At 43.4% G+C, this 20,908-nt stretch overlaps 2 protein-coding genes across 3 annotated transcripts in view; one reads left to right on the top strand and one right to left on the bottom strand.

The window, feature by feature from the left end:
- The window catches only part of ZFYVE1 (zinc finger FYVE-type containing 1), a 28,142-nt gene extending 15,510 nt beyond the window's left edge, over positions 1-12,632 (bottom strand). Inside the window, exons 1-3 of the mRNA XM_054275886.1 lie at positions 12,233-12,632; positions 11,405-11,628; positions 10,732-11,268 (exon numbers count right to left, since the gene is read on the bottom strand). Of these exons, the coding sequence (XP_054131861.1) occupies positions 10,732-11,229 (498 nt within the window). The 5' untranslated portion in view covers positions 11,230-11,268; positions 11,405-11,628; positions 12,233-12,632. The remainder of the gene's footprint in view (positions 1-10,731; positions 11,269-11,404; positions 11,629-12,232) is intronic.
- A 3,532-nt stretch (positions 12,633-16,164) lies between these two features.
- Positions 16,165-20,908, top strand: part of RBM25 (RNA binding motif protein 25) — a 33,284-nt gene continuing 28,540 nt past the window's right edge. For both annotated transcript variants that reach the window (XM_054275267.1, XM_054275266.1), the window contains exon 1: positions 16,165-16,245. The gene's annotated coding sequence lies outside the window, so the exon portion shown is untranslated. The remainder of the gene's footprint in view (positions 16,246-20,908) is intronic.

Genomic DNA, 20,908 nt, shown 5'->3' with positions numbered 1-20,908 from the left:
CACCTGCCACTTAACTTCTGGAAGCTCTTAGCGAGTACAGTTGGAAGATCTCACAGTCTATGAACCAGAGAGGCAATGAGGTAATAAATAGTTTCTTTGAACAAGCTTATTTGTACATCAGCAAATTAGTTCAAGGCTCAATCAGCCCCATTTGCTCTGGTCACACCTATCAACAGCACCTAGACTTTGAAGGAAAATAAAAATCAGCCAGGGTGCCAAAACCATAAAAAATAGCCAGTGTGCCAGACTGTGGTTGGGAACAGCATTCACAAAGAAAACCTGTGGGCTTGCAGTAGCATCTCACAGACTCAAACTGTTCAAGGCAGCCTTACAGTGTAGAAGAAAACAGGAAACAAGAGACATCAAAATGCTCTCAAGAGAATCTTTCCTGGTGTCAGTGGGGGGACATAAAGATACACTGAAATTACAGGTGCACAAGAAAGAGTCTGCTTTCTTGGTAGCTGTGATTATTAGCTTATCATCAGAAAGGTAGCTGAGATGATGGATGCAGTTTTGCTCAGTGTCTCTTAAGATGTCTCTGTGGAAGAAAGGAAGTTCTTGGTTCATGGAATAGCTCCTAAAAACATTCACATATTTTACAATATAAAAATGTTACATGTACATAAGCAAAAAGGAATATGATAATGTATTCTTCAAAAATGTTTTGGTTTTAAACCAAACTTCTCACCAAAAAGGTGACAGGTCCTTTTTGCTAGAGTCAATAGTTATGTACTCCCCGGACAACACAAAAAAATATCAGTTTTCTAACAACTGCTTAAGTATTGGCAGGATAGCTAATGGCTAAGATCTTTCAGCCAGCACCAGTTATTACTTTGGTAGCAGTTTGGGAGTTTGTTGAATGGGCTGAGTCAGTAATGTCAGGAGACACAAAGGACAGGAGGGACAACAGGAATAAGGGTAACTCTGAGATATATTCCCACTGTTAAGAGACAGGAGTGAACTCAAAGTTACACTGAATATCAAATCACATACCCAAAGTTATGGCCTTCTAAGTTATCCCCTTCTAGGCTCTTTGCAAACCTCCTTTCAAGACAGAACTCAGGAGTGATTCGAACAAACAAGTTACCCAGGAGCACAAGAATGCTCCAAAGTCTTGCTAGTCCAATGCTTATGTCTCACAGGACTTGGTAATGAATGAGGAAGAGCTTAAGACATTAAGTGAGTAAATATTTCCTAGCACACTTTACCAGTGCTCAGAAGTCAGATGACCAAGAACTTCTTGAGCAGTGGTTGCATCTAGATGCTCACGGTTGGTAGAGAACCAGTAGACTATCCTCCCTTTTAGAATCCAGTCATAATTTTGGATCCTGCAACTTCCTTACAATAAATTCCATGTGGGAGGAGAAGTAACAAAACCAAAACCAAGCCAAAATGACCAAAAGAAGCCCTTCCCTTTGAAGTTGAATATGCTTGTACATCACTGGCTGCTCCTTGCTCTTGGGCACTAGTTGACTTAAACCAATGCTGAGTACAGGAATGATACTCTCAAAGAACCATCCACAACAACCCCCATATCAGTAGTCCAATTTACTTCCCTTGAGCAAGTTCCTTTAAGACATTTGAAGTCAGAGTGGGTGTAGTATCAAAGCAGTAATCCCCACTTCTTTGTTTTGCTTCTCATCTCTAAAACAAACTGGTATGGTACCACCTTGTGTTGCACATGCAAAGGGCTCACATTTCCATAACAGTGTCCACTTCTATGTTGCCCAAGAGCTCCACATCTCCAAGGTTCACAGTAGAGGGTAAATACAAAACCTTCCTTATGTTGCACACCAAAGTAAATTAAGGATGAAAACTTTATGTCTAAAGCAAGACATGAGTCATATCTCTTCAGCTCCTTCTTGATTTTGCCATTTCTAGTACCTGAAACTCATTTATACTTTTGTTATAGCTCTTAAGAGATTCTCTTCTAAAAAGAACATTAAATCACAATTTCAATGTACATTGAAAATAAGAGAGAAATCTATAAAGCAGATTTCTTCCTTTAACTACAGCCAGTAAGACTAACCTGAGAAGAATATGCTCCATCACAGTAAAGTGCCGCCACCAAAACTCACATCTCTGCAGGGCACCTCACAATCACTCCTGAAAAGGCAGCGCACAAACGCGGGGAAGCGTAACTGGCTTAACCCAGCAACTCAAGTGCAACAGGCTGTTAAAAATGCAACTGGAAATTTCCTACTTTTGCCCCAGAAGAAATTTTTGTTGATATCCACAAGTATCTCTTGTTATCAAGTGACAAAAAAGATGGTTCCCTCTGAGGAAGAGAAACTTTCTGCTATGAAACCCACAACATCAACAGAGCTGTGAGACAGTCCCTAAACCACAGTAATTCAAATCCTGTTTCCTCAAAGATCTTAGGCTAATTCAGGTTGAAAGTGACCTCAGGAGCTCATTACTTCCTCTGATTTTCAGAGTCCTCCAAACAAGAGATTTTGACCATAAGCAGGTGCTCAAGAAGAATCAAAGCTGACTTTTAAGTCCAAGCTTCTCTAGTTTTCTACCTTAGGTTGCCTCCTATACCTTTTCTTCTGTATGACTTTCCATGGAAAATATAATTTATGCCGTTAGTCAAGTCTTCCACAAATAACTTAAAATTCATAATTTAGTAACTCCAATTTGATACCGAAATAAGTGCCTCTAAAAGACAAATTTCCTAAAAGCATGATGAAAAGGGACATCAGAGCAAAAAAGAAAGACTCCAATAACGTTACTGAGGAAAGAGCATGTCTCATGTGTACCCCCTGCCACCTCCAAGACACAGCAGTAAGAGGAGCAGTCATGCCCACACGTGCTAGGCAGTAAGCATGCTGGCTGGGCCATGACAGCACACATACTGCTGCTTACTCAAAAGGCAGAAAGTGTGGACAAGCACTGGATAATGAGAAGACATCCCAGAAATTAGACTTCTTTAATTCTACTGGTCAAAGAGTTACTTTTTACTATGTAAATGTTTTACAGTAGCCTGAGAAAGTTTCTGCAAAGGGCTGTGCCAACAGATTAGTTTAGAGAATTGTGTATGTCATACCAGAAGTTCCAATCTGGTATTCAAGAGTAAGTTATTAATCACTTATCACTTATTAATCACTGATCCAGTGAACACTTAAACACATTAATCACAACTGTCCTCAGTGATCTCCTAGCCTTCAGCCAAGCTGACAGTGGATATCAGTATTTTCAGGCTTGGAGTCCTACAGAGCCTCAAGCCCAAACTGAAGGACCCAACACCAGATGGAGAGAGGACAAAATAAAACAGGGGACAGACATGCTACAGGGATGTAAGGCTAGATTCTCACACTTTGATCTTACTCCCCATATGGGTGCAGGTCTGGCTCAAGCAGATGAAAGCATTTGTATTAGAGGTGTTTTCTAACCTGAAGGGTTTTTTCTTGTTTATTTGTCTTCACTGCAGTACCACCTATGGGTTCTGTTGAGAATTGTTACCAGCCACATACATGTCCAAGGACAATGCTGTCCCTGAACTGAATATATTTTTCAGACCAAAATTATCCTGTTCCTTCCCACAGTGCTGGCATAGGAATTCAAGTTCAATATCTTCATGGGTTTGTATGGAGCTTAAAGGCATGAGTTTCAACAGGACTTACAGGTCCCTGCAATGAAGGGCAGAGGCTGCCCATGTGTGAGGCCCATGTCCATTATAATAGAACTCTGAGAGAGGCAAAGACAGAAGAGTTAAGTCCTGCTTAACAACCCTACCCAAAGAGATCCTATTTTAAATGTTTTAAAGACAGTGGTGGAAAAAAATCAAGAAGATTGGAGGTAACCCAGTTTGAATGGACTCCTCCCTAACCCAAGAGGCAATATTGACTGAAATATTGCTATTACCAGGTAAGTTAACCTAGTAGACGACAGCTAAGTTATATCAAACTTCTCAAAGCAGAAAAAAGACTACAAAATCCACTAAACTGTTTGCTTGCTGAAAAAGTACTTTTTCAAGGACTAAAGACTAATAAAGACTTTGAGGTGAATGCAACCCCTGCAAAAATAACACTAACATAATAGTACCATCTAACTCTAAAGGAGAACATGAAACAATGATGCAGAAATAATGGGTTTGTATACTAAATGTCTTTCAAGTTCCTGTAGATGTTAATTTGGCCACAGAGCTACCAATTACCACCCCAAAGTCACAGTTCTAGCAGTAGAGACCACGTCCACGTGAAGAGACTTGCCCAGGCGACATCAACTCAACAAGTGAGTTCATGCTGTCTTCCTAAATACTCCTAAGAGTAACTCAATTACCTGTGTGAACACCACTTACACCAATGTCCTTGTTAAGAGGGGCATTTACAAACTTACTTGTGTAACAGTTGCATTCTTCCTAGAAAACAGTTAGTCTGGTTATTTTCCCAATTTCAGGGTGTTTGAACCAGGCAGGCCAAAGGACTCAGTCTTCTGCCTTTATGTGATCCTACAGCAAAGCATTAACAAGCCAGGTAAAAAGGCCAGAAGTGTGTACTGCAGTGACAGCTGCCTCCCAGTGATCACTGCAGAAAAGAGAAAGTGAAAGCAATGGAAAGGACAGAAAGGCTACAAGACAGCAAGCTGATTTTACTTTCTTGAAGTACCCCAAAGCACTCACATCCCATTCCTACTGGCAGCATCCAAAAGGATTAATGGGAAAAGTGCAAAGAGGGGTACAGCAGGGGAAACACTAAAACACCCCATTTTCCCCATCAAGACTATTTACCTCAGAAACTGAACTAAGTTCAGGAACTTGTTGAATGAAAAGTGTGGGAAATTCCAGAGTGGCTTGCAGGCTCTCTCACCTAAGTCAGTGTCAACTGACTCTTCCTTCCACATCAGCACTCATATAGCAGACAAAAGAGACGGGAAAGAAGCAAAGTATTTGACTTTAATTAATGCCCAAGAGTACTGCATCATGAAGAAGGTACAAGACTGGTTCCAGGGAAAAGCACTATTTTTAAGTGGCTATGTTAAAATTAGCTAAGAGTTAGCCTGAGACTATCAAAGGAGCTGTGTTTGTTAAATGGATGGCTCTCTCTCCTACCTTCTAAAAATAGTCTTCCAAAAACTGGTATATGTCCAGTGGAAAAAGGAACACTCTTAACCAGCAATTGCTGAGTAGTTTCTCTACTACTTTATTCCAAAGACAGAAAAACAGTGCACTTAAATTTAGGTCAACTGGTAACAGACTGAGATAGAAGTAATACTGATAAATTACAAAGTAATAAGAGAAAAATTCCTAGAGTGTAGGACAGTAAACTCCCCAAAATACTTTGGCAAGAAAACTTCTCTAAAGCACAAAGAGGAGGAAAACTCATCTATAGCACATCAACAGTATCAAGGGGCAGAAATTACATATCCTGATCCAACAGATCACACCAGTCTAAATAATTCAGATCCTTCAATATCTTTTCTTCCTTCTTTATATCCGTGGCAAATATACCAGCTGTGACTCCTTATTTTATAGGATATGGACTAAATTTCCCAGAAATTGACAGCTGAATGTAAAAAGCACAAAAAAATACCCCATCAAAAACACATTCCCCCAACAGCAAATGAAGCAAGAGTGTCAGAGGAACTAGCACTATTTGCTAGACAAATGCAAGTCAGACTTAAGAGATCATGACCTTCTTTCATAAAAAAACATATACATTAGCTCCCATTAATGGACAAAGAGTACTTGACAAGAAAGTATTTCTAGAGACTCCACACTCTCTAAAGTCCCTAGGCTTTATCCAGGCTCAATTCAGTAGATAATAAGGAAAAATCACAGTACTTCCATCAGGTTTACAGCAGGAGTGAGAAAAGCAAAGCAGCTAGCAACCCTGCAGAGTCATCACTATGTATGTGTAACTTTTTAACAGGAGGGGACAGAGGAGGACACATGGACTATTATGCTGTTAGTGACAGGTTATTTGATGATTGTACGAAATGGTCTGCATTTAAATAAGGGCTATGGGCCCTTTTGCCTTATCTTAACTGACTGCAAAGCATTACATAGCTGCTGCTTATATTTGCTGAGGGGAAGCCCTTACTTCTTTAGGTGTGTAGACCTGCTAGAAGGAATAGAAAAACCTCAAGGAATGGGGCTATATTTAGGAAGTTGAGATATCTATTGGCACAACAAGAAGACCCTGCAAACTGAAGAAAGGGAACTCGTATGGGTATCTCAGGGGAGACATAGCAATAAATGTATGCTCTTTTTCCCTCATAAAATTACACAGCTGGGGAAATTATTTTTGTGACTAGATAGAGGAAAATTTTTCTTCTCTTCTAGACTCCTTAGTAAGTCAGACTACAAAGTCAGTATCTTTTATTTTTGTTTGCAATTCACAGATTGGGTAACTTCTTGTGACAGAGCTAGTTTCTGGTCAAAGATGAGCAAACTCTAAGGCAGATTATTAATAACCAAGCATATCCTCTATCTTCTGGTGTCAATTAAAGACTTTTTCTACTTCTATTAAGCATATGTGCTGAGTCCTCAATTAAGGCTTTGGACAAAGTGCTATCATAGAAGCCATTAGTGACACTACAGCGAAGTTCTGATCGTGTGGTAAGAGCTCCCAACATCTGTTCCCCAAGATAAAATGTTGTTATGCATTGTTAAGCATTCAGCCCTGCTTCAAAAGCAGTACAAAATAAGAGTTTATTGTACAACAGACGTATAATTCTGCTTTATGGTAAAGAGCTTTTTTGCAAGCATGTTATATAAAGACAAAGCAAAAATGGAAACTGTTCCAGAATTGCATAAATATAAGTACAAGCGACAAAGAGAGATCCAGGTGAGTGGAAGAGTTCATGGGACAGTAAGAGAGCCCCAGGATTTGAAACAAGTATCACAGCCTGAGTCATGTTTTTATTGCTGTGTTACACTCTGTTTTTCTTAATAGATACACAAATACCAGTTTAAAAAACCCAATTAATCGACTCTGACTTCTTATGTGAAGTGCCTCTTGTGTGCAAGGGGCAGCACTAGTGACAACACAATGATGCTTGTTTGAGAATCCAGCAAGTTAGAGATAAGAAAGGAAAGCTGACATCTTGGCAGAGCAGATCAGGAGATTCAGTTGAGGGACATATACATCTAATAAAAGAAGGCACATAGTTTGAGTCTAACAAGGCAAAGAGGAGATGTGGAAGACGTAAAGAGAGCAGCATGAGTGGGAGATGTAAAGACTGACATGACCAAAGCAATTGACTGAGGAAGGAATCCCCACAATATCATTCTCAGATGAGCCAGGAAGATAGACTATCTCAGGACCAATTAACAAACAGATGTAGCAGTTATCAAGAACAATTTGATTGAAGCCTCAGCTTTAGATATGCAACAGATAAGGCCAAAAGTTTAACACTGTGTAAAGAGAAACTGCATAACTGAGCTTGAGAAAGACAGCCTAGAACGGGGTCTAAACTGCAGGTGATGCCAGTTTATAAAGCATCAATAAGTTTTGTTTTCTAATAGAAGTCAGTGAGGTCTTATGAGGAACAACAAGTCCTGGAAGAAGGAAGAAAAAATTCATCATGTAGGTCAGGATGCCTGGGGACTAACTCACAAGAGTTGCAAAGCATTGTGCTGTGTGGTGAGATAGCTGGGGCTGGGCTCCATGAGGAACAACCTCCCTCCCTGTTCTTCCACAGACTTGTACAAACTTGGATTTAACCTTTAACAACATTTTTTTTAACATGAGATAGTCAGCCTCTTTTTGTGGTGCTCAGATACAGTGCTCTTATGATGAACAGAGAAGCTTGTATTTCACAGATACAAACTTTAGCCACCATTAGTGTTCTAAAAACAAGCAGTGGTTTAAAATGAAACATTTTCTGTCTATATGGATTTGAATAAGCACAGGAAGTCCTCAGCTTTCTGAGCTTATGTTTTGCCTGCAAAGCACAAAAAGCTTTGAGCAGGCCAGCACATCTGTGCAACATGGCACAAAGACAATTATGCAGACGTCAGAATTATCATAGCTGTATCTGTGTAGTGCTGAGCCCAAACTGAGAATTTCCACTTCTCCCCTGAACCAATTTGCTCAGGCACAGCTCCTTATGGGTTAATCCACATTGTTTCTGGATCTAGAACTAGATCAGTCATTTGCTTACACACTATAAATATTCTTCAGTTTTAGAGCTACCACCTCCAAGAAGCCAACAGGAGCAGCTAGATGAAACATAACCACTTGAGCTTAATAACTCCAGGTTCCAAAGGAAACTAAAAACCAAACCTTTTAGCCCTGTGTTCAAGTTAGATGTTTGTAAACAAATATACATGAGTGATTATCTCAATCCATCATCTGCTGCCCCAGCAGTGTTAACTAGTTCCATCTAATTTGGGAGGGCGGCGGTGGTGTAACGGTGATGGAGCTTTTACCATCTGTAATCTTGTAGCTTTTAACATTGCTAAGGCAGAATCTACCACTGATAGCAAATCAGCAGTTTCCTCTCTTATTTCCCAACCAATGCAACAACTTTCGAGTTCCAAAGGTCTCTAACAGTTAAAGACAGTGGAACTACATAATTCTGTTAAATTCTTAAGCTGTCTGCTCAAGCTTAAAAAGCCACACACTCTCAAACTCTGAACCTCCATATTTCAAGTTACTAATATTTTGGCATTTTTGGACAAAAAATTGGTTTAAATAAAGAACATTTTAATGATTTCTCCCCAAGTAATGACAAGCACAAAATAAGAGACTGATGATCACTTTCCTATAGCTAAATTAGTTTCTCCTCCTCTTATTCCCAAGAGTAAAGATGACTACTTAGCTCTGAAGACATTTGCTGTGGCATCTGACAGGCCTTTCTAAACAAAGGTCCTTATGCTCAGTAGCAGAATTATCACTATAATAGCAAGTACTCTTTAAATTCCAGCTGTCAGAAAATAATTTAATTGAAATCTCTCAAACTGCTTTGATACTGGCTGTGAGATGTCACACACGTATTCAGCTGTGAGGAAGAGAGGATGACTCCAGATGGAAGAGCTCTGATTCAACATCTTGATACTGAAATAAGATCATTTTTGGAGAGCTTTTTCAACCTAACCCTGCTCTCACCAAATTGCTACGATCTGATAAAGGACCACTGCTATCCCAATAAGGAAGTTGGCTTTATTGCCCATGACATTTAAATAGCAAATGCACTTGCTTGCGGGAGGCAGCCAAAGGTCTACCTCAATAAGGCTTACAGATTCATGAGTATAAATATAACTTAAACCAGTACAACCACACACAGACACAGTTTGTGAGCAGCTTTGCAGCCCTGTTCCAAGGCATTTCAGAGCTTGCTCTAGTGGCCAGAGGAGGATTATTGAAAAGTCTGTATCTTAAATTAATAGTTGCATCTGTCACACATTACAAGGAAATAAGTGCATGCTTAGGGCTTGGAGGCATACAAACTCGAGATTGCTACAGACCTGAAACTCAGGCACTCAGTTTACAGTCACTGCTCTCTGGCATACTGTGTGTTCTATGTCAGTGCACCATAAGGACTGTCATCCTTTCCTCCCTTTCCCTTTCAAAAGCCATGACAGTTTAGCAATTGGTACACCTGAATTGGCAAAAATATGACCCAAGTATCTAGCAACTATTCTATATTATTGTATAATTACTGTGTACATACATATATATGTATGTACACACACTTCTATAGTATAGAATAGATATGAGATACTTAAGTCAGGTTTCCTCAGGGTGCCTGACAGGCACATCAACTGTTACTATGATGGATACAAATAACTATCAAGAGTAAGAATATAATCACAATTCTTTTTAACGATGGTAGCATGAGTATGCTAAATTAGAGCAACCTGATACTGAATCTCCATTTTCTTTCAGTGGCTCCTGAATGAGGTTTAACATAGGGAATGCAAACTGAAAGTCAGAAAACAAAGTTCAATTTTTAGTTGTGTAATTAATCTGCTCTGTGGCTTTCATACATTTTGCCTTCTAAAATGCTTCCCAAATATAAGGGCTAACAGGAGAGTTCTATAACTGCGTATATTGAATGCTAGATTTTCTAAAATAGCACCTCCTGGGAGGCTGCTCCTACTCAACTAGTTCCTATCATTTTTATCAGCAGACCTACCCCAATGGCAACTTCCCCCTCTTTCAACAAAAGGCTAATATGTAATAATATTTGTGACAAGCAATATAGCTTACCAACGGTGTCTGTAGGACTTGTATGGAACACTTATTTCTATTTTGTTCTAAGGCTAAAAATCTGATGGATTTATTGGTGATAAATGGTAGCAATGGGCTGCAGTCTTGCATTATCACTACTTGGTACAGTGCCCTCTCCTAGCCATACAGCAGGAAATTGTCTGTCAACACTCCCATTTACAGGACACCTACTGAAATACAATGTATTCAATTTTGTTCAGGAACGATCAGCATCCTGCACAGACAGCTCTTATCTTAGTTGTGTGTGTCTCAGCACAGAGTCAATTCTTTCACCAGCTTTGCTTACCAAGCCTCTTAGAGGAGGCTCTTGCCACACATAGGGTTTTAATAAACTTGACCTTTTGAGGAACTCATGAGCAAGGCCATTCGCAGGCACTGTGTCTTTTTAGCCCAAGATGCTCAGTGGCACTCGTACCTTACCTGGCCATCATTTTATTACTGTTGCTGCCAATTACACTTCAAGTATTAACCATACACCACAGCAGCCTGTTAGACTAAGAAAGAAACTAAATCATCTTGCCTGTTCACAACAAACTACAACAGTTCTTACCTGAATCTCCTCAGTTTCATCCACCAAGAGGAAACTCACAACTTTCTCTGTCATCTTCCTTCTCTTGGTCTCCTCATCCATCCCCTCCTCCTCTTCTTGTTCTTGGGCTTTGCCAGCATGGTATACGGTGACAGGGTGCTTCCTTCTGTTTCCCCCTGCATGTGTTCTCTTCTGACACTCCACACAGAGGTTGATTTTGCACACCTGGCACCTGACTGCTGCTATCTGCCTCGAGCCCATCATACTGGCATGCATTATGTTCCCATTGGCACCTTTGCAGGAGTCACAGTACGGGACATGGCCGGGTTTTATACGGGTCCGTTCATGGTTCCGCAACCTTTCTGGCTGATGCAGCTCTTCTTCACAACGCTGGCACTGCAGGCTCCTGCACTCATCACACTCAAAGATTGCTTCATCTGTCCCACTGCAAACATAGCTTTCCTGGCACAGCAGTGTCGTGTTCTGTCCTTTCTCCACAGTTTGTGTGTGGGCACTCATCTTCAGGTTTCTTTAAAGCAATGTTTTTCCCTCCTGTTTCTGTTCCAAACAATGATATGTGTAAAAGTCAGTTCCAAATTTACTATTTCCACAAAACAAAGAAACACAAGAGGAATGCTGTCTGTACTAAATTTTATATAATGAGTATATGGTTCTGTAAGATTCATACACTGACCTGCCTTGCAGGAAGAGTGGTGTTAAGTGCTAATGAAGTTTTCTTTCTCCAAAATAAACTTAGACAACGTGGCTGGTTTCATGTATTATTGTAATACGCAAATGCTGGTATACATTTTTTCTCTACTTAGCTGTTTAACGTACTGTCAGTGGCAAGAAAAAAACCCAGCCTGGTGTACTTCAACAGATGCAGCAAGTATTTCCCTGAAGCTGAGAACGGAGAAGCTGGTGACACAGAGACAAAAAAGGCATCAGAAATGCACAAATGCATATATACGTACACACACAAAAGGACCGTGTCAAGACTAGAAAATTCTCTGCTTTCACTCCACAGCTAAGCTCCTCCTTCAGAGAGTTCACAGTATTTATTTGCTGGGAATTTCCTGATGTGCTTCGCCAGATAAACAAAAATCCGCTCTCTTTGTGCGCTCCTTCTAGTAACACTAGAAGACGATCGCTTCCGCGGTCTTGCTGACAGACTACGGATTTTTTTCCCTCTCCCTCTGCGCCCCAAGTTGCCAGAGCACAGCCCTGAGACCAGCGCCCGCCGAGGGCAGCCTGCACACCCCGCCGCCGCCGCCGCCTTTGTCTCGGCCGCTGCCTCCGGGCCGCCTCCCCTGCTCCCAGCCAGCGCGGAGCCCCTCTCGCTCCGGGATGACCCTCGGCGCCTCCTCTCCCGGCCGGTCCCGCGGCCCCGGGCGGGCGCTGGCCCGCGAGCGGCCGCACTTGTGGCTCGTCCGTCCGCGGGGGCTGCAGGCGGACCCCGCCACCCGCCTGCGGTTACGTAACGGCGGTGCCGGCCGGCGCCTCCCCCCGCGCCCAGACCTACCTGGGGCTGCGCCCGGCGCCGCGCGGCCGCCCGGGAAGGGGGAAGCCCCCGGGTTTCTCCCGCCGAGCAGCGGCAGCGGGCGGGAGCCGCGGTGGGACCGGGAACAAAGGCGGCGCGGCACGGGGCGCCGCGAGCCGGGCTATTGTTTACAAGCCGGCGGCCACCTTTCTTCCCCTTCCTCCCGCCGGCACCCGGTGACTAAGGACTCGGGTCCCGGCCGCGGCTTCCTCCTCCCCCCCGTCCCCTCTGCTCCCGGGGGGGATCTCCCGGTTCTCCTTCCCCAGGGGTCGACCATGCAGTCGGGGCGCCCGGGGGAACTGAGCAGGGCAGGGCCGACCAGGACCCGCGCCCCCTCCGCCCGCTCCCCTCGTTGTCAGCCGGGATCAGCTGATCGCGGGGAACTTCGGGGTTATTTTCTCACCGCGGAGACGGGAAGGCGGCGAGCAGAAGGCGGGGCGGCGCGGGCACGCCGGGAGCTGTAGTCCGGGGGCTGCACCGCCCCGGACTCGCCGCGCCGGCCGGGACGCGCGGGGCCCGTGGCCGTGGCGGGCAGGCGCGGTGCCGCGGCCCTTGCGGTGACGCGGAGGTTTTCTGCTCCCCTCTTTATACTGTCTCACACCTGCCTGGGTTCCCCAGGGAGCTGCGCCGGAGGAGTGCAAACAGCCCCCAGCAGGTTTTAAAGGGATGAAATTCGTAGCGAAGGTCTTTCCTCCCACCGCCTGGAGAACGACGAAGCGGCTGCTCCCAGGCCTCCGGATCTGGCAAATGAACGGATCACGGTGTCCACCTGAGAAGGGAGCACTTGGCGCCCAAATCTCATCTGCCACTCATGGGTTTAAATGAAGTCTCGACAAGGAGAGCCACTGGTCACTGTCGTTGCAGCTTTTGGGGTTTCTTTCACTACTGTAGCTTCAGCCTATGGGTAAACAGCCATCATTTACATAGCTGAAAGAGACTGCAGATCCAAAATAGAGGCACACACCTGCCAGGAAATGGCAGATTCACTGTCACAAACCGGAGCAATGGGAATCGGAGCTGAGCGCCAAACAGAGACGGTCAAAGAAACCACTCGGTGAGGAAGGACCTTGGCCAGTAGTGGCTCCAACCCCATGTTGGCTCATGGGGTGCTACAGGAAAATAGCGAGTTACTTTGCATTGGCTGATTTAGATAATATGCAAAAATATTTTTGTTGTAGCATAGCCAGTGCACAGGCAATTTCTCTTCTAAAGTAACAAGAGTTTTCAGCTGGATGTTTGGATCAAATGCTAGTGGTTACTTCACCAGAGGAGGGACATGCACTGTTTTCCTTCAGTGGACATTGCATGTTGATAAGCACTAACAGCTACAAGGTGTCCCTGCTTCAGTTTTAGACAGTTTCAAAAGGGAGCTGAACTACAAAATTGGATATCCATGTAGAAGGCACTGATTGCAAGTTTACCTTTGAAGTATCATCATTTCACAAAACTGAGTCAACTGGCCCAATTACTGCAAAAATGAGGCATCAATGAATTTTCTAACACAAGGAGTGAATGAGGCCCTCTCAGAAGTAAAGTGCATTGCTGAAGTACTTCTATTATACTAGATTGTACTATATATATATTTGTGTAGGCATATACATGATTTATTTATTTCTTTTATGCAGCTTAGTGATGATGAATGACTGAAGACTGGCACAGTAACTCTCTTCCTTGTTCTCTTTCATGCTGTTACGATAATGTATTTTCACTCGGTATTTTGCATAAAAGATAATTTAAGAGATTAACAAAATAGACTGACATCTAGGTAAGAATAAAGCTTTGGTGAACCAAATGTCTTCAGACTGAAAAAATCCTGAATAATGAATATAACTAATACATATGAGGTAGAAACTTTTAAATCTCACAATGCTATTCAGAGGAGCCAAGGAATGAGATCAATGAGGCTGGCATCTAAGGGATTTTCCTCTAAGTGCCTCTATTTAGACTGGTAATGTGACGGAGGGAGCAATTAAAGGACATGAGGAAGGGAAGAAAAAAATGCATATAAAATGTTTAGAATGCATAGTCTAGAAACAATGTGACCCCTGTACCCTGAGGTGCTGCCTAACATTTTTGGAATGATTTCTCATGCTTGAAATACAAGATAATTAGCAGAAAAAAAGAGCACCTCTTAATTTTAACCTTAATATTAAAAGCCATGTACTGCAATCTTCATGACTGGCTTGAGCACAAAATCCTGGAGTTTGCAGTGAGACCTGAAGAATGTGAACTGTGATCAGGATCTGGAAAAGGGATCTCAATTGCATAACTGAAAGGCAGGAAGATAATACAGGCACTAGGGGTGGGTAATTCTAAATTCCCATAGCAGAAAGAGTAAAGACAGGAAAGTAGCTACATTCACTGGATGCTTCTGCTGCTGTTCTTCCTTGATTAAGAAAGATACAGAAGGCTACAGTTGATTTGTGCAAGAAGAATAAATGCAAAATAGCCTATTTCTTTGGCTAAAAAAAAGATGAACCTCTACATAAGCAAAGCCTTTGCAATGTTTCCTGTTAAGTAAAAGTTATTACAGAAGTACAAATCAGTTTAGGATTCACATTTCTTTTTTAAGCTGAGGTGTTGTTGTCTGAGAAAACAACACAGAGAAGACTCTGAAAATGGTTGTTATGCCCTTTCTCTTTTCCTTGGTTTTCTTAGGTATGCTAATAAATTATTTTAAATATTAACAGTGGTCAGTAACGTAGTTACTAAATATCTGTTAGTTTGAGGGAGATACGCCACCTCTTTAGAATAAGCTGTAATTAACAGAAAGTAAAAATGCTGTTTCTGGTGGGAGAAAAAAATTACATTCAAACTTGAAATATTTCTTAAATCTCTTATTGCTAAAATATTTACCTTACACATCAGGTAAAGCAAGGTGATGAACAGGACCTTAGTTCCAACGCAGTTGTTGGCTGTTCAGTAGCCCGTATGACATCAGCCAGATAGTTTTAATCTGCTTTGTACTGAAGAAGTCATTCTACAGGTGGAGATTTTGTCATTGGACTCTTGTCTTTTGAACACTTTTCTTTAAACAACAGAAAGAACAACACATTATTTTCCTTAGCTAATCCAACATTTTTTAAACAGATTTATGCACGTGTTCATTTTGTGGTCTACCTCATAATAATCTGTAAGATCATGTTCCTCTCATTCCTACTCACTTCCTCTTTCCACTTGCAACTCCTTGCCACCAGTGGCGTAACTACACCAATTACTGTCTTGCATGTCATGTTGAAAATTGTCTCTTAATGTAGTTTAAATGCTGAAAGTAGGTCAGAGAATACCAGTTGTAGACCATGGCTAGGCCCAAGAGCACAGTGACATCTTTCTGATGAGCACACAGCTGCCTAAGACAAAACTCTATTCGCTGTGTAAATCCTTAGGTTTTTTACAGCACACGGAACCTTCCATGAAAGTCAGTTGTATCCTGGGCTGCATCCCAAACAATGCGGGAGGGGACTCTCTGCCTGCGGTACAGCCCGTCCCGACCACCGTCACGGGCGGCTCGCAGCTCAGTCTGGCCAGAGTGCCTGGCTGAGGGGGCCATGAAGGCTGACAGACGGGCAAGGCTCCGTGCCACCCACAGCCGGACACTTGCCCGGGGCTTTCCAGGGCCGTCAGCCCGCCCTAGCCCCGACCGGCGACACTTGACCTCGACACGGCGGAACTCCGGACCGGGTCACGGCCCCGCGCCGCCCCCGCACCAAAGATGGCGGCAGCGTGCACGCCCCTTGGCCGCCCCGGCCCGTCGGCCGCCGCCGCCGCTCTCTGGTCGGCCGCGGTACTGCCTGCGCGCGGGGGGGGCGCTCTGGCGCAGCCGCCTCTGTGGTGGCACGGCGCGGTGCACGCCGGGCCGCTGGCGGAAGAGGCGGCTCACATGACCCCGCGCGGCGCGGCGGCAGCGGCTCGGCGCGGTGTGTTCGCGGCCTAGCGGGGCCTCAGCCGGCCCAGCGCCTTCCCCGCGCCATCCCCGCCCCGCTCCGCAGCCGAGGGTGAGAACCGAGGGACTGCGGGGGAAACGGGGAGGCAGGGAGGGAGGAGGCGCGGCACTGGCGCCTCGGCCGCCCGCTGGGCGGAGGCGCGGCCGGGACCGGGCCGAGGCCGCTGGGCCGCGGCGGGCGCTCGCTGGGGAGGCGGCTCGGGCCTGGACGGGGCGTGGAACGGGCGAGCGGCCTCGGGGCGGTGCTCGCGAGGCCCGTTCGCTTCCTCTCCCGCTGGGACGCGTGGGTCTCCATTCCGCCGGCCCCGGCGGAGGTTCGGGAGCGGCCCCGCGGGAGGCGAGGGGAGCCCATCGCACGGCCGGCACCGAGACCTGCGCGGAGCTTTGCTGGCGCCCGACGCTGCTCCCCGGGCCCGGCCGCCTTGGACTGTGGGTGGGATTTTTACTTTTGCTCGTCGGCGAAACCGATCACACTAGGAAACGCGATATATTGCGACAAGGAAGTTATTGTCCGTAGTGTGGATTGGCGTGGTCATTTTAAAACACGTGTTACCAGATCGTAGGTAAAATAATCAAGAGTGATTCATCCGTGTCAGGAGCCGTTGTGATGGGCACACGGCATGCTTTTCTCATGATGTCTTTTTCCGTTGAAGAAAAAGACCTTTGTCTGCTTGAAGGAGAGTTTTTTGTTTCAACACAGGGAATATCCTGAACACAGCTGATGGTTTTGTTGTGTCTTTTTTTAGGTCGTTAACGGCGTTTGAGAAAGTTAGCTCTCAAAAGTTTTATATTTCTTAGCCCTTTGAGACTAAAATGTACACACACTGAATTTTAGTCCTTTTTTTGTGTGTGGCAGGAAAGCATTACTTCAGGTATTGCATCAGCATTTGTGGAGTGAGTTCAGAACGAATTAAAAGGAAGAATAGGAGAGTTTCTTACTTTCCCTGTGAAGGAGTGGCATTGATCATAGTGCTTTGTGTTTGCTTGTTTCTCTGCCTCTGAGTGCTCATTCATGTAAGTGTTGTAATGCCACAGCCATGTTTCTGTTTTGGGAAGAGTCAATAGCCAAGTTAGAATGGAAAGTCACTTACTTCACTAACCAGGGCTTTATATGGGTGCAGAGGCACAGAATTCGGAATTAAATCAAGCATCTTAAAGTTCTGATGGCATACTTAATAGACCCGTACTTAAAGGGCTTTTGGACTGAGGCTTTGGTTGGGGTAAACACGTTGCTCTTTGTGCTGCTTCATAATAACAGTGTGGGATGCAGCTATTCCACAGCAATTACTAAACTCTTTCTAGATCACCTCTGAAAAACAAGTTAGAGCAAATACTAGTATTTTTGTTCTTAGCTTAGGAAATCTATAATATATTTTATCTCTCCCCATGTCTGTTGTGTTTAACGTTTAAATCTTGCTTCGCTTGCCGACCATTTTGGAGAAAACTGTAGGGGTCTGAGAAAGTGGTCATTTTCACTGAGGAAACCAGTTGGCTTGGAATAGAAGATTTTTCTTATAGGGAGATTTTTTTGATGACAAGTAATAATATAAACAGCACCTTTGTTGGGTGACAGACTTTGAGATTGTTTTTATAATGGAATGGCTTAAACATCCACCCAATGTGTGGAGAGCAACACACAAACCTGTGTGATAGAACAGACTTTAACACATGGGTTTTCTGTGTATGTTTTCTTCAGCCTGCACAGCTGTGCCACTTATTCTACACTAAGGGTACAGACATTTTGTGTGCAGAAGAAGTGTTTTGAGAAAATATTGAAAGGAAGTTAAAATCAGATAAAATTAAATCAAACTATATCAGTCATACTGTCACTGTTGCTATGACACCTCATGTATGTATTCCTAAGACACGTGAAGTTTGTTTGTGTATTAAGACTTGAGGGGTTTTGCAGTCAGTTTTAACTTTGTTTGGTGTAGCAGTAGTAAGTATTGCAACTGGTTGGTTCATGGGGAACTTCAGTACTTTGAAATTGGTTAAGATGTTTTTGCAAGATTTTAAATAAATAAAACTTTTGCACATAAAGTTTCTGATGTGTAAACAGAGATAGTAATATAAATCCTGTAACACTCTCAGAATTACGACACTGCCCTGACTAGATGATGGAATTGTTAATTTAAAATATGTTCATTACCAGAAATTTTTATTGAGTTTATGTTCTGCTTGTGGCATATCTCTTCACCTCTATTTTAAAAAAATAGGGTCAGTAAAACAGAAGGTTAAAAGAATACTATGATGAAAAAGAAATTACTGTGCTAACAGTGCAGCCAGACCAGTATAATCTCAGTCCCCTCTTACTGGGACTTCTAGGAGTCAGAGATGATAAGGAAGAACAGGGCAGCAGTGTCTGGGTGGTGGTGACCCTTGTTTCATTGTAGTTTTGAGTTCTGTGTGCACTCAGACACTTGATTCCGGCCCTGAGGTGAGCTGTCTGCATTTGCTCAGTTGTAAATCAGAGCCAGCATGTTCCTAGTGGACAGAGCTCCATCCCAGTAGGGATCTCACCATGACAGGATTAACCAGTCTCAATGAATTTTACCAGACCTTAGAACCTATGGATCTATCCCTGTACTCTCTCCGAGTTTCAGGAAATTGATGCAGATTGCTCTGCGTGTCGCTTGGTTCTACCAGGACTTAAGTCAGAAGTGCAGTGCAGAAAGCAGCTGAATTCCTTCTGGGCCAAAGTTGAACCTGGAATATTATAGCCGTGTTTATGTAGCACTTGCCTTAGTAGCTCAGGCTGTTTTTGAGCTGGGTCTGCATAAAGTAAGCTTAGGTGTTTTGCCATCCATTTTATAATTATTCTGCAGCTTAGAGAAATGGCCCAAGGCTAATAAAGTGTTCCCCTATGTTACTGTGTTCACTTGCATCAAGGGTGTGCTCTTGAAGTAAGTCTCACAGTCATCATCACTTAGGAAGTTTATTTCATACTGGTTTGTGCTATTCCATTGTATAAGCTCGATTCCTTTTGGATGAAAATATATTCAAAAATGCACTTGTACCTACAAACTGGCATTTGTTTTAGTGGGGTGGGCCTCCCCAAAACATGTAGTGTAGACATGAGGGTCTAAACTTCCATTAGTTTTGTTTAACAGACTTGTTCCTATTGTATTGCTTGGTGGCGCAGACAGCCTAAACTGGCTGCACTTTGAGTCTGAGACCTGACATAAATCCATCATTTTGGGAGGTAAAGATGTTGTTTCAGTATTTTGAGTGGTATTGACCAATTGGCCAGTTGACCACTGCTTTTCTTTCTCCTGTATTTTTGTGACCTCTGTAACATTCATGCAAGTTAAACTCTTGCTTAGAAAGCTGCTAGTTAAACTGCAGCTGTCAAGCATGCTGCTTACATTCAGTTTCACTAGAGACAAAACTTCCTTAAGTCAGCTGAGATTTTAAAAATATGTCAGGACTGTTTCGTTTCTTACTTAGACATTTGAATAAATTGGGGAAGTTGGAAGATCGCCATGTACATTCCTGAGATCACAGTAAATGTACCAGAAATTGATCAGTTCAGTGATCTGAACCCTACTGGCAGGGTAGGAGGACAGTCTGCGGAGAAGTTCAAGATGCTGTCCCTGAGATGTGTGCAAGTGTATTCTACATAGATCCAGCTTAGCATCTCCTAAGTCTTCATACCTAACCTTTGATTTGTAGTTGCTTAGAAACTTGATGCAGAGCCCCCCTGACTGTTGAAAGGGGATCTACGTTTTTGGTGTGTTCTCTAGCTCCTGACAGAAAAGGGTGTGTTGTGCAGTTCCTTTGATTGTGGTGTCTTGGATGCATCTTCCTCCCTCGTCCAGATGTCTCACTTGTCCAGTGAGCAGTTTCAGTGCTGGTATCTCGGTCCTCACAGCTTTCATAACGGAACCAGAATCCAACTGTTCTCTCTGCTGCTTTCACATTAGCAGCTACACAGAGTGGTGAGAAGGAGACCCAGGCTTTCCTTAATTGTAGTTTTGATCTTAAATGCCACAGGCAGCAGAGTAGCTAGGATTGGTCCATGTAAGAATTAAGTCAGTAAGAAAACAGCTTTCTAGCTGCTGTGAAAATAATTGTACAGCTATGGGGGGTGGGGAGAGAAAGAAGGGAATGCTTTGAAATGGACTTTTGAAGCCCTGTGTGTAACAATGTGTTCCATATCATCTGCCCAAAAAGATTGAAAGACTAAGTTTGTTCGCTTCTTACTGCCTTTCTCCTTTTATGCAGCAACAGTAACTTAGTTGACTGCTAAATCTCTGGGTTTTTAATTTAAATTATTAAAAAACCCCAACCAAACAGTTCCTTCTCTGTGCTTATTTAACATCCACTGGCTATGGTATGTTTCAGCATCTTTTAATTCAAAGAACTGATGCACTTCTTAGTCCCCAGGCTTTTTTTGTTGGCATCTCCAAAGTGATGGCTCAGATAAAGTGCTTATCAGAGCAGAGAAGGGGTTGCACCTACAGGCAGCCTGGAAAATTACTTCCCCAGTTATTCTTACATGTTTTACAGACCACACATTAACATTGTGTGGACCTTCAATGGTGCCACTCTGTTGTAGCCTGTTTAGAACCATTTCAGACCCAGTAGCTTATTGTTTGTACCATCTGCCCCAAAATAACTTTGAATTTCATCCAGTTGTTTATCAGCTTGAAATGTAGGCAAGAATTGGGAGCCTTAAAGACCTTAATTTTGTGGGTTTTCTGTTGGTTATTTTT

The sequence above is a fragment of the Melozone crissalis genome, unplaced genomic scaffold (genome assembly GCF_028551555.1).
Source record: "Melozone crissalis strain CALT ecotype California unplaced genomic scaffold, PUWL_Pcris_2 ptg000018l_1, whole genome shotgun sequence".
Classification (NCBI taxonomy): domain Eukaryota; kingdom Metazoa; phylum Chordata; class Aves; order Passeriformes; family Passerellidae; genus Melozone; species Melozone crissalis.
The sequence above is the reverse complement of the archived record's forward strand: the minus strand, read 5'-3'. Positions and strand labels throughout refer to the sequence as shown.